Here is a 12,351-nt window from a genome sequence, read left to right on the forward strand (position 1 = left end):
GTTGCAGTGGTCAACTTTAGCATGCATGATTTCACCATATATTTGTGCCTTATTGCAGTGATGACCATTGCCAGGTTATATTCAAAATTATCACTAAACACCCTGCAATGCAGTGATAGCCCACCTTTTACTTTTTAGTCTTGACCTTTTTACTCTTTCCCCATTTTGTTCTCTAAAGAAGAATGATCCTTCCTTAATTTGAGTTGCAATCTGTCTATTTGCTGGTTGAAACCGAATAGGTAGCTAGCTACTTCTCTCTACGTAAGGCTACAGTGACAGCCGAAATTGCTTCCTTTCCATCTGCTGACTTGTGACATAGGGCTTGTTCTTTCTCTTAATATGTTACTTAGATACTCTATCTCTGTCATTAGGATGTATGATTACACTGTCCTTGCTTCTGTTTGCCTGCCCTGGCATCCTGCTCTCACCATGCTGGGGATCTTAAAGTATTACTATCCCCTTTTTCATTCTGCCCTGTCTCTTTTCACACCTCCACCTCCACTTCCCCCACAAATTTCTTATTCCTGTTAGTTGATTACTTCTAAATATGAATAGTTTCTACTTCTTAACCACGATAAGGCCCTCTTCCCAGGACCTTACTTTTGAGCAGCTTGTTTCTTGGCATGTTTCTGTGTGATATCAGTCTGTTTATAATTGAAGAAACTTGCTTCAAATAAATTTTTAGTTAAGACCCATCTCACAGTTATGCAGCTTCAGATCTCTCTCCCATAGAGTACCTTAACCAGAGGAAATGAAGATATCCTTTAACATCTTGTTTGCTGAGCTCTTTTAAAATATATTAACCTTGAAGTTTTCTGCACTCTCTGTTAATAGTGAATGAAAGAGCCCAGCACATCTCCAACAAAGGTTTTTCAAGTTCATAGGGTTAACTTAAAGTGTCACACACAGCTATAGTCTGTAGGCTGGGCTTCATTGTGTAATACTTCAGAGAGAGTTTTGGGTTGTGTGGGCCCCCTACCCGAACCCCGCCAACCTCATAGCGTTTCCTGTAATTCATTAAATTGCCGATTGCTCCATTTATCTGCCAGAACCCACCCACTTCCAGGGTTGGCCTTTTCCTTCCTATTCCTTGTGAATGTAAAGTCTAAGTCTTAGAAAATTCCGATCTCAAATAAATTGTACTTGGTGTTCCTCTAAACATTAATGATATCGTTTAGAAAACATTTAAACAGAGAGGCTATTTGTTCATTGCTGATGTTAGGCCTTATACTTGTCTAGCAAATTTTAAGCTCCTTGAGGGCAGTGGACTACATCTTACATAGTCACATCTCTATTCCCATGTCATTACTCACGTCACTTATAATACACAGTACCCAGCAAACATTAAGTATTCAATCAAACCATTCAAAGCCTAGGCTCTGCAAATCACACACAAGTCCGGAAAACTTTCCCAGATTTCTCCAATAATATTTTGGTTGTTTAACCCTGATAACACAGAAATGTGTTGTGTTGTTTGTTTTTTGTTACATTGTGTATATTTGATGTTAGACCAAACCTCTCCTGGTTTATAGACTTTATAACATTTGTTAGTTTAAAATAAAACAATAATACTGATTACTTATCATTTCTGTTAGAATTTCCATGTTTATCATAGCTTAAATTGTTTAAAATGATAGATTCAGGATTCAGATTTCTTGCATTCTTCATTCCATTCTAGTGTTTCTCAAACTTTTTGGACAGTGACACATATTAAAAAGTAGACTTTGCAGGGTACTTCTAGCATAAGAATACAGGGTACACACCTGTATTCTTATGCTAGAAGAAAAGTTCCTCAAAATGCATCTTGTGACATTCAGTGCTCTGCAGTGTTTTTTATTCTGTTTTGTTTCATTTTTAAGTTACTAATCAAGACCTACTAAATTGAAAGTCATTCCTTCAAAGTCCTGGGGATGTGTTTCTGTATTACTCAATCAGCTAACATAGTCAGCACTTAACTATATATACCACTTATTGTTCTTCACTACTTAATTAGTTTTGCGGCCTTGGGAAATTCACATGTTTAATGTTCAGTTTTTCTACAAAATGAAGATAGTAGTAATGTTTACTTCATAAGGAATGTTGTTAGGAATAGATTAGATATGTAAAATACTCAGCACTCGCAATAAACGCTCGAATGTTAACGTCTCTGTTGTTTTTGCTGTCATTATTGTTAAAATTACTTTGATTTGACCTTCCTATCTGTTTTGGAAATACTGTATGTAAAACATACACTACATATAACTTGTTTCCTTTTAACTTTTATTACATATATTTACATTTTACATTGTTTAGCTGTAGGTATAATTTGGATATAGTGAAATGCACAGATCTTAAACATTTCAATTCAGTGTGTTTTTACAGATGCACACATCCACATAACCCACACTCCTATCAAGACTCAGAACATTCTTATCACACCAGGAGCTTGTGCCCGTTCCCAGTCAGTGATCCCCCTGTCCCCAGAGGAAACCAGTGTTCTGATTTTTTTTCACCATAGTTCAGTTTTGTTTATTCCACAACTTCATCTAAACAGAGTCACGTGGAACATACTCTTTTATGCCTGGCCTCTTTTTTATTGTTCAGTATGATGTTCAGGTTCATCAGTGTCACTGTATGTATCAGCACTTTGTTCCTTTTTTTTTTTTTTAAACGGAGTCTCGCTCTGTTGCCCAGGCTGGAGTGCAGTGGTCGGATCTCAGCTCACTGCAAGCTCTGCCTCCCAGGTTTACGCCATTCTCCTGCCTCAGCCTCCCAAGTAGCTGGGACTACCGGCGCCTGCCACCTCGCCCGGCTAGTTTTTTGTATTTTTTAGTAGAGACGGGGTTTTACCGTGTTAGCCAGGTTGGTCTCAATCTTCTGACCTCGTGATCTGCCCGTCTCGGCCTCCCAAAGTGCTGGGATTACAGGCTTGAGCCACTGCACCTGGCACTTTGTTCCTTTTTATTGCTGTCTAGTATTCCATTTTATGAATGCACCACATTCTGTTTATTCTCCTGTAGACTGATATCTGATTATTTCTAGTTTGGGGCTATTATGAATAAAGCTGCTATAGGTAATTGTATAAAACTCTTTTGTAGATATGTCTTTTTATATCTTTTGGATTAATATTTTAATACTTAGAAGTAGAATTACAGGTAGGATTTGTCTAACTTTATGAGAAATTTCCAAATCAGTTTCCAAAGTAACTGTACTATTTTATACTCTCACTAGCAATGTGTGAGTGTTCTAGTTACTCTACATTCTCTCCAACATTTGATGTTGTCAGTCTGTAATATTAGCCATTCTAGTGGTTGTATAGTGGTATCTTCTTATTTTTTTAACTTACACCTCCCTGATCCCTAATGACTTGAGCACTTTTTCATATACTTTTGCCTATTGCAATTTTCTCTTTAGGTCTGTGATGCATTTCTATTTTTGTATATGGTGTAAGGTATGCATCTTCTCATTGTATTTTCAGAAATGTACAGTCTCCTGAAAAAAGAGATTAGGATCTAATGTATCATTTGAAATAATACTTTTTTCAATTGGAACAAATGTACCACTTTGGTGATGATACTGATAATGGGGCGACTGTGCCTGTGTGGGGCAGGGGATATATGGGAGATCTCTGTATCTTCTACTGCATTGTGCGGTGAACCCAAAAGTGCTCTAAAAAATAAAGTTGTTTGGTTTTTGTTTTGTTTTGTTTTGTTTTGAGATAGTGTCTCACTCTGTAGCCCAGGCTGGAGTATAGTGGCGTGATCTCAGCTCACTGCAGCCTCTGCCTCCCAGGTTCAAGCAGTTCTCCTGCCTCAGCCTCCTGAGTGGGGACTACAGGCATGTGCTGCCATACTAATTTTTATATTTTTAGTAGAGACAGAGTTTCACCATGTTGGCCAGACTGGTCTCAAACTCTTGACTTCCGGTGATCTGCCCGCCTCAGTGAAAAATAAATTATTTTTAAATTATACTTTAAAATTCTTAATTTATATTCAGAGCATTCTCCCTTTATTAGTTTATTAATCTGTTCGGTACTTGTTGAATTCCTAAACTTATTTTCTTCCCCACCTCAAAAGGTTATTATTATGGACTCAGTTCAGAATGTACATATAATTTGTTTCAACCACCTACCTACACTGAACAAGTAAGAAAAAAAAGAAAAAAAACTCTCAACACGTTTGATTTCAGTTTCATTAGAACATTTCACAGGACTCTGGAAATTGAATGTTGAAGCAGCTACATTATGCTGTTTACTCATATTCCTTTTTTTTTTTTTTTTTTTTTAAGAGACGGAGTCTCACTCTGTCACCCAGGCCGGAGTGCAGTGGAGCAGTCTCAGCTCACTGCAACCTCCGCCTCCCAGGTTCAAGCAATTCTCCTGCCTCAGCCTCCTAAGTAGCTGGGATTACAGGCACCCACCACGACACCCAGCTAATTTTTGTATTTTTAGTAGAGACGGGGTTTCGCCATGTTGGCCAGGCTGCTCTCGAACTTCTTACCTCAGTTGATCACCTGCCTTGGCCTCCCAAAGTGCTGGGATTACAGACAGGCGTGAGCCATCGTGCCCAGCCTGTTTACTCATATTCTCATGCTGTCAACAAGCAGCCTAGGGGCCAGAAGTGCCACACTTGTACCTATTTATACAAAACTATTTTTAGTCTTGAATTTAGTACACTTCAGTCAAATAATAATAAATGGTCATCAGTCCTTATGTAAATAATTGCTCTTATAAATATTTATGGTTGCAGGTTGACTCCAAAGGGAATATTTGAAGTTCATTCTATTTCACAGTTAGTTAAAATATTTTTGAGACAGAGTCTCACTCTGTCACCCAGGCTGGAGTGCAGTGGTACGATCTTGGCTCACTGCAACCTTCCCTTCCCAGGTTCAAGCGATTCTCATGCCTCAGCCTCCTGAGTAGCTGGGATTACAGGCATGCGCCACCATGCCCAGCTAATTTTTGTATTTTTAGTAGAAACGGGGTTTCACCATGTTGGCCAGACTGGTCTTGAACTTGTCACCTCAAGTGATCTGCCCACCTTGGCCTCCCAAAGTGCTGGGATTACAGGTGTGAGTCACCACACCTGGCTAATTTTTGTATTTTCAGTAGCAACGGGGTTTCCCCACATTGGCCAGGCTGTTCTTGAACTCCTGACCTCAAGTGATCTGCCTGCGTTGGCCTCCCAAAGTGCTGGTATTATAGGTGTGAGCCACTGAACCTGACCTGAAATATTTTTAAATCATGAAAATTTTTTCCCTTTACTGTCATGTTAAATTTTATACTATTTTCCAAAATTAAAGTTTAATTTAAATGAGGCTAAATCAGCTCTTTTATTGGTATCAAACATTAAAATCTAGTTCTTGTTCAGCAATTGTAAAGGAATTTCCAGAACAAGATTTTCTTATAATATTGTTGTCACTTTTATCCAGAATGTTTGCTTTATTTCCAGTTGCTCAGGTTGCTATAAACTGTAACTTACCTATAGTGTGAATTACTTGACAATAAATAGATTCAATGTGCATGTGAAAATGATTCCTTTTAACGTGCTTTTGGTAGCATTAACCAAATGCTTGGAATCATATTCTTGTTCTGGTCCCTGGCATGAGGTCTTCAGATTTCTTTGAAGACCTATGATGTTCATATTGCTGATTACTTTTTAAAATATCACTTCAGAATTGTCTCATTAGTGGCAAAAATGCATCCTAATCCAGTTATGGTACCAGCCTTAGTCTTGAAAATAAAACCTTGTAGTCGAATATAAACTTCCAATTAAATGGGCCTTAATTCTTCAGCATTGGATTTTGAACCATTTTTCATGTTAGTGCCAAAGAATAAAAAGAAATTGATTTCCTACTTTAAGATTGGAATATACACACACACTATCCTGGGAAGTGAGGTGGAGATGACTACTTCATATTTCGTTTTGAAGTTAGGAATAACACAACTGAAACTTCTGGAGAGCAAGTATGGCCAACTCTAAGAATATTATGTGATTTGATTTTAAGCTTTCAGTAGTGGTGTGTTTCATTCAGCCTGTGACAGTAAAAATAAATGAGTAATAGATGACTAGTGTGCTCTGGCTGCTGTGATAATACCCTCTATTATTTATTGAATCTGTCTAACCAGCCATTTATTTTTCTGTTGTCTGCAATTAAAGACCATCATGTTTTCTGACAATGTAGGAATTTCTGTTCAGTTAAAGTGTATGTTGTTATTGGATTAAAAATCATAAAGTTGAATTTATTTTTATTACTAAACCCCCCCAAAACATAAATCTAAGATCATTTAAAATTTCTTATAAAATAACTGAAATATCATTAATATATTAAAACCCAGCTTTGATAGTTTTGAATATAGGTGTTTGGTCTTCAGATTTTGACCTGAGATATAAATGACAGTGATAGCACATCTAGTCATTGACCTTGTAGCCAGCCTCCAAGATGGCTCCCAGTGATCTCTACCTCCTGATATTCACACTCTTGGGTAGTCTGCCCCCAAATTTACCAGAGTTGGTCTGTGTGACTGATAGAATACATCAGAAATGATGGTGTGTCACTTCCAAGATTAGGTTATAAAAGACATTGGGACTTGCATCTTGGTCTCTGTCTCTTTTAGGGATCTGGGGGTCACTTGCTCTGTGGGAAGCTGGCACTTGTAAGGAGCCAAGGCCTATGCCAACAGTCATGTGAGTAAGTAAGCATGGAAGTGGGTCCACCAGTCCCAGTCATGGTTTCAGATAACTACAGCCCTGACCAACAGTTTGACTGCAACCTCATGAGACCCTGAACCAGAACCACCCAGCTAAGCCCCTCCCAGATTCCTGACCCTCCAAAACTGTGAGATGGGCCGGGTGCGGTGGCTCAAGCCTGTAATCCCAGCACTTTGGGAGGCCGAGACGGGCGGATCACGAGGTCAGGAGATCAAGACCATCCTGGCTAACATGGTGAAACCCCGTCTCTACTAAAATACAAAAAACTAGCTGGGCAACCTGGCGGGTGCCTGTAGTCCCAGCTACTCGGGAGGCTGAGGCAGGAGAATGGCGTGAACCCGGGAGGCGGAGCTTGCAGTGAGCTGAGATCCGGCCACTGCACTCCAGCCTGGGCGACAGAGCAAGACTCCGTCTCAAAAAAAAAAAAACTGTGAGATGTTTTTTTATGTTTATTATTTAGGCTGCCTACTTTGGGGGTGATTGGTATGCAGGAATAGGTCATCATTACACAGCCCCATTAAATTTCTTCATTCTTCAAATCTTAATATCTGTTTTGGGGTTTTATTATTATTTATACTATTAAACCTGTAATCCATATAGTTCACCTGACTGAATCATTAAGTTGATTGAAAAATACCATGTTCTGTCTTCCATGTTGCAGTTCAGTGTTTGGTATAATAAATATAGACTTTGAATTCACCTTTCCTATATTTGATCCCATATTAGAATGTACTTAAGAGAATCGCTCTCTGACAAGGAGTCTTTTTAGGTTATTCCACAGATCCTTTTCCTTTACAGGCAAAGCTGTCTGTATTATACAACTTGTAATTACTATGTAAGTGATTATGGAATTACTATGAAGTACTGCAAGAGAAAGCAGACAGCCAAACAACTGTTCTCAGGCTGAGACCTCACCAAAGAAGCTCTTTGTCTATTACTCATAACTCTGTGGTGCTTATTAATTATACAGGGTAATCACAGTGTGGGTTTTAAAAGTCATATTTTGGGGATTAGTTAACTATATACTACTCAAACCAGAGAGACAGCTTCTCAGCAGATCTGATGTCAAGGTCATGAATTGTAGTCTACCTCCTACTCTTCCATCCCACTTTCTTCATGGTGCTCTGAAAAGGAAAAGGTTATTAAAATATTTGGGTGTACTTTTCTATTTCCTTTTGCCCTGCTAAACCAACAATGCCAATAATTATTCCTTTACCATCACTAACTATACTGAAATGGCTATCATGAATAAGAAATGTGACAGAATTCTAAGTAGTATTTCAGCTGCGTAAAGAGATTATTTTCTTTTACTTCTTTTTCTAAACTTTTCTATTTTTCTAAACATGGCCTAAAAAAGTGGGGGGAAAAAAAACATAGCTGGGTGAGGTGGTATGTGCCTTTAGTCCCAGCTACTCAAGACGCTGAGTTGGGAGGATCACTTGAGCCCAGGAGGTCAAGGCTGCAGTGAGCTGTAATTGCACCACTACACTGCAGCCTGGTTGACAGAGCCAGACCCTGTCTAAAAAAAAAAAAAAAATGTTGCTTTCAGTGAGTTATAGGTAATCAATTTCAGGTTTTTTAGCTGAATTTAAAGAAATTTAACGAAACATGGTAAAAGGGAAACATTGATGAGTCCCATGTTGTTTGGCACTGTTGCTTTTAAAATATAACTAGCTTTTTGGTTTTATTTTCATTATGTTTTATTGATTGATTGATTGAAACAGGTTCTCCTTCTGTTAACCAGGCTGGAATGCAGTGGTATAATCAGAGCTCACAGCAGCCTAGATCCTGGGCTCAACCAATCCTCCTGCCTCAGCCTCCCAAGTAGCTAGGGCTACAGGCACATACTGTCATGCCCAGCTAATTTTTTGTTTTTTGTAGAGACAAGGTCTCCCTATTTTGCCAAGTTTGGTCTTAAACTCCTGGGCTCAAGTGATTCTCCTGCCTCTGCCTCCCAAAGTGCTGGGATTACAGATGTGAGCCACTGCACCTAGCCATTCACCATGTTTTAAAATAAGAAAAAGAATGACTGGTTCAGGAGTTGATCTTTTATTTCTGCATCCTAAATGGACTAGAGGTTATTTTGAAATTTTACTGTGAATTTCCTTTTTAACTTGGAGCTGAAAAAAGTCAGGTTTCATTTTAGACTCTGTGTTTTATACCTCCCCCACTTTTAATTACACACACACACATATACACACAATAAGGCTAGAAAGATGGTTATTAGCAACTTAAAGAAATGGATTTCTCTTTTCATATTTCCAGTATACAAATACCATCCAAATACTCCATTAATGTCATAAAGTAAGATGGCTGTAGTTGAGCCAGAAGTAAAACCCCAAACTTCTGCTTTGAATATTTGCCAGCTAATAACAACATAAAATTTTACCGTAAGGCTAAGTGATTCCTGGGGCCTAAATTGGACAGTTAATGAAGAAGTCTTCAGATTTTCAGCACTGAAATAGTTCTGTGTTAAAGAAACCCCATGTTTGCTTTATTTTCTTAAAGATTCCTTTAAATTAAAGCATAGCCATTGAATTGCAAATATCCATTTCTTTTTAAACAGGCTCCTATCTGTGGATGGCGGTGCTAAGAAAACATAACTACTGATTAAATAATTTTTAAAAATGGATAAATAATAATAGTTTTCATAAATAGATTTAATTTGAAAGCTTAAATTACATAGTACTTTGCTGTAATTTTTTAGTTTCTTCAACCCTGTTAACACTTCATTTTTCATTGCAAAATATCTCAAGAAACTTTTAAATATCTGTGTAGTAAGTAAAAAGTAATGTGCGTGTAGTATGTGATGCTCATATGGAGTTCTTCAAGGTCTTCCTACAGAGGTAAGGAAAGGGGGAACCTTAGGAATATCTTTCCACCCACCTCCTGATCCTTATACTTCCAACTGGGCACCCAGGGCTAAAGCCCTTGACCAGACTCCAAGCACCAGCTTGCATCCCCTTCTTACATGCTCATCCCCAAGGCTCATCAAGCCTTGAAAGAGACAGAAAAGAGAATGGAAAGTAACAACCAAACAGAGACAAGAAGAGGGGGTGGAATTCGGCAGCAGGTGGAAGAGATTTTGTGTGCATTTCTGGTTGTGAGGTGCCTCCATCCTCCTTGACCCATCAACAACTGAGTAATGGTTCATATGTACAGATCACAAGTCATCCTAGATTGTAATGTGATCCTACTTATAATTTGCACACTTTATATATCTGCTGGCATTTTGTTAGGTCTCTAAATATATAAACTCATAAAATTGTCACGCTTAACATATTTTAGAAATGCTAGTGCCATAACATGGGAAAAAAATAAGATGTATCTGCTAATATAAGCATTCATAAGCAGATACAAGCAGAAGCAGTAAGCACAGAGGTTAAGGACACAGATCTTGGAGCCGGGCTGCCTGGGTTTAAATGCCAATTCAGACAACTTGCTAGATGAGTAACCAGGAATAGTTTTCTCATCAGCAAAATCGAGATGATAGCACTACCTTACAGGGTTGTAAATTTTAAACAAGTTAATATGCCTATAAATATTTAGAACAATGTCTAATACATAGTGCTTTATAAGTATTTGTTCTTGTTAATATACCATGCCACCTTTCTAATGCTCTTTCTTTAGATGGCTCAATCTGACTTGTAATTAGCAGGTTACATTTATACTAATACCACAACCTTTAATGTATAACCACTGGATAGCAAATACCCCCTTCTCAGTAGTTTTAAAAAGCAAGATGCTTATTTTTTTTTTCCTCTTTCCCAGGCCCAACACAGAGATACTTTCATTGAAGAACGCTATGGAAAATATAACATCAGTGATCCTTTAATGGCTCTACAGAGAGATTTTGAAACACTGAAGGAGAAAAATGATGGCGAAAAGCAGCCAGTCTGCACAAACCCACTCTCTATTCTTAAGGTGGTGATGAAGCAGTGCAAGAACATGCAGGAACGCATGCTGTCCCAGCTGGCTGCTGCTGAGAGCAGGCACCGAAAGGTAGGCTCACCTCAGTTGATGTGTAAATCTTTGTGAAATCTTTATAAATTATGCCTGATACTTTCTTGTCAGCCGCCAGTTTTTCACAGTAATTCAATTGGGCATCTTGTGGGTATCAAAAAGCCCCTTAGTTTATGTAAGAGTCAGGAGATAGAAAAGAAAACACAGCTTATTCCAAGTGTTAAGTTTAGAGAATGTGCCAGACACATTATTTAAGACGGCATTCCTTCTTGATATATCACTCCAAAACACTTTGTATGTTTTTTCAGTTCTTGATCATTCAAACTTTGGGGTTTGGCCAAGCTTGTAGCTGAAGGGAGTGTTCTCTATTTGCTTACTTAAGAGATAAATAAAAAGATTAACAGGTATTTGAGGCATGCTATATCCAAGGGAGAGAAAGAATTTACCTGAGGATAAACACAGAAGCCAATAGATTTATTCCTGTTATTCCTAGTTTTGAGTTTCATTGCATTTTATTGCTCATGAAACCATAAACAGTTGCTAGTGTTCTACTCTATTAGTGAATGTGTGTGTGTGTGTGTGTTTCCATATTTAACGAGCCCTAAATTAGGAAGGCAAACCTTACAGTTATTTACCTTAAAGCTGTTCTACCCTATTAGTAAAGAGTGTGTGTGTGTGTTTCCATATTTAACAAGCCCTACATTAGGAAGACAAACCTTACGGTTATTTACATTACTTACCTTAAAGCTGTTCTACCCTATCAGTAAAGAGTGTGTGTGTGTGTGTGTGTGTGCGCGTGTGTGCGTGTTTCCATTTCTAACAAGCCCCTAAGAAGGCAAACCAGTGCTTTCCTCTGCTTCATCTTACTGGAATTCTAGTGCTTGTGAATTTCTTCACCAACTTGTCATCTTGTCATTTACTGCTCAAATTTGGCCTGTGAAAGATGCTTAGCTACAATCTTCATTTTTAAAACACTATCAGTTTAGATTCATGCCAACAAGGCAGTTGTCAGTGCATTTGGTAGGAAACATTTTCATCTGAAAAACTGGGTTAGCAGCTGCAAAATTTGGTGGACTTTACTTTCCTGGTTACCAGCATGAGAGCCATCTGCTTAAATTGCATCTGATAAATTTTCTAGGCTCTGGGTCTTGCACGTGATCTTTTCTTTCCCTTCACGGAAGCCAAATGAAAGGCCAGAGTGGAACTTCTTAACCATGTGGATAGGCCTCAGATGTTCCACAATCCCCCACCAAATAGAATGTTCAGAGTTTATGTATTTTTGTAGGAAATGTATTTTTTCCATAGCTTTAATTAGAGTCTCCAAGTTACCAGTTACCCAGGACCCAAAAAAGTTTAACCTCTGGTTGGAATGAAGTAATCTGAAAACATTTACACTCCAATTTAAAAGGTTATCAGGCCGGGCGCGGTGGCTCACGCCTGTAATCCCAGCACTTTGGGAGGCCAAGACGGGCGGATCACGAGGTCAGGAGATCGAGACCATCCTGGCGAACACGGTGAAACCCCGTCTCTACTAAAAACTACAAAAAACTAGCCGGGCGACGTGGCGGCGCCTGTAGTCCCAGCTACCCGGGAGGCTGAGACAGGAGAATGGCGTGAACCCGGGAGGCGGAGCTTGCAGTGAGCTGAGATCCGGCCACAGCACTCCAGCCTGGGTGACAGAGCGAGACTCCGTCTCAAA

The 12,351-nt window shown here is 38.8% G+C and overlaps 1 protein-coding gene across 1 annotated transcript in view; it reads left to right on the top strand.

Annotated features, from left to right (window-relative positions):
- The window catches only part of CTTNBP2NL (CTTNBP2 N-terminal like), a 65,034-nt gene that overhangs the window by 42,984 nt on the left and 9,699 nt on the right, over positions 1-12,351 (top strand). The window contains 1 exon segment of the mRNA XM_017869695.1: positions 10,461-10,691. Within this exon segment, the coding sequence (XP_017725184.1) occupies positions 10,461-10,691 (231 nt within the window).

Source organism: Rhinopithecus bieti, unplaced genomic scaffold (genome assembly GCF_001698545.2).
Source record: "Rhinopithecus bieti isolate Rb0 unplaced genomic scaffold, ASM169854v2 scaffold_3040, whole genome shotgun sequence".
Classification (NCBI taxonomy): domain Eukaryota; kingdom Metazoa; phylum Chordata; class Mammalia; order Primates; family Cercopithecidae; genus Rhinopithecus; species Rhinopithecus bieti.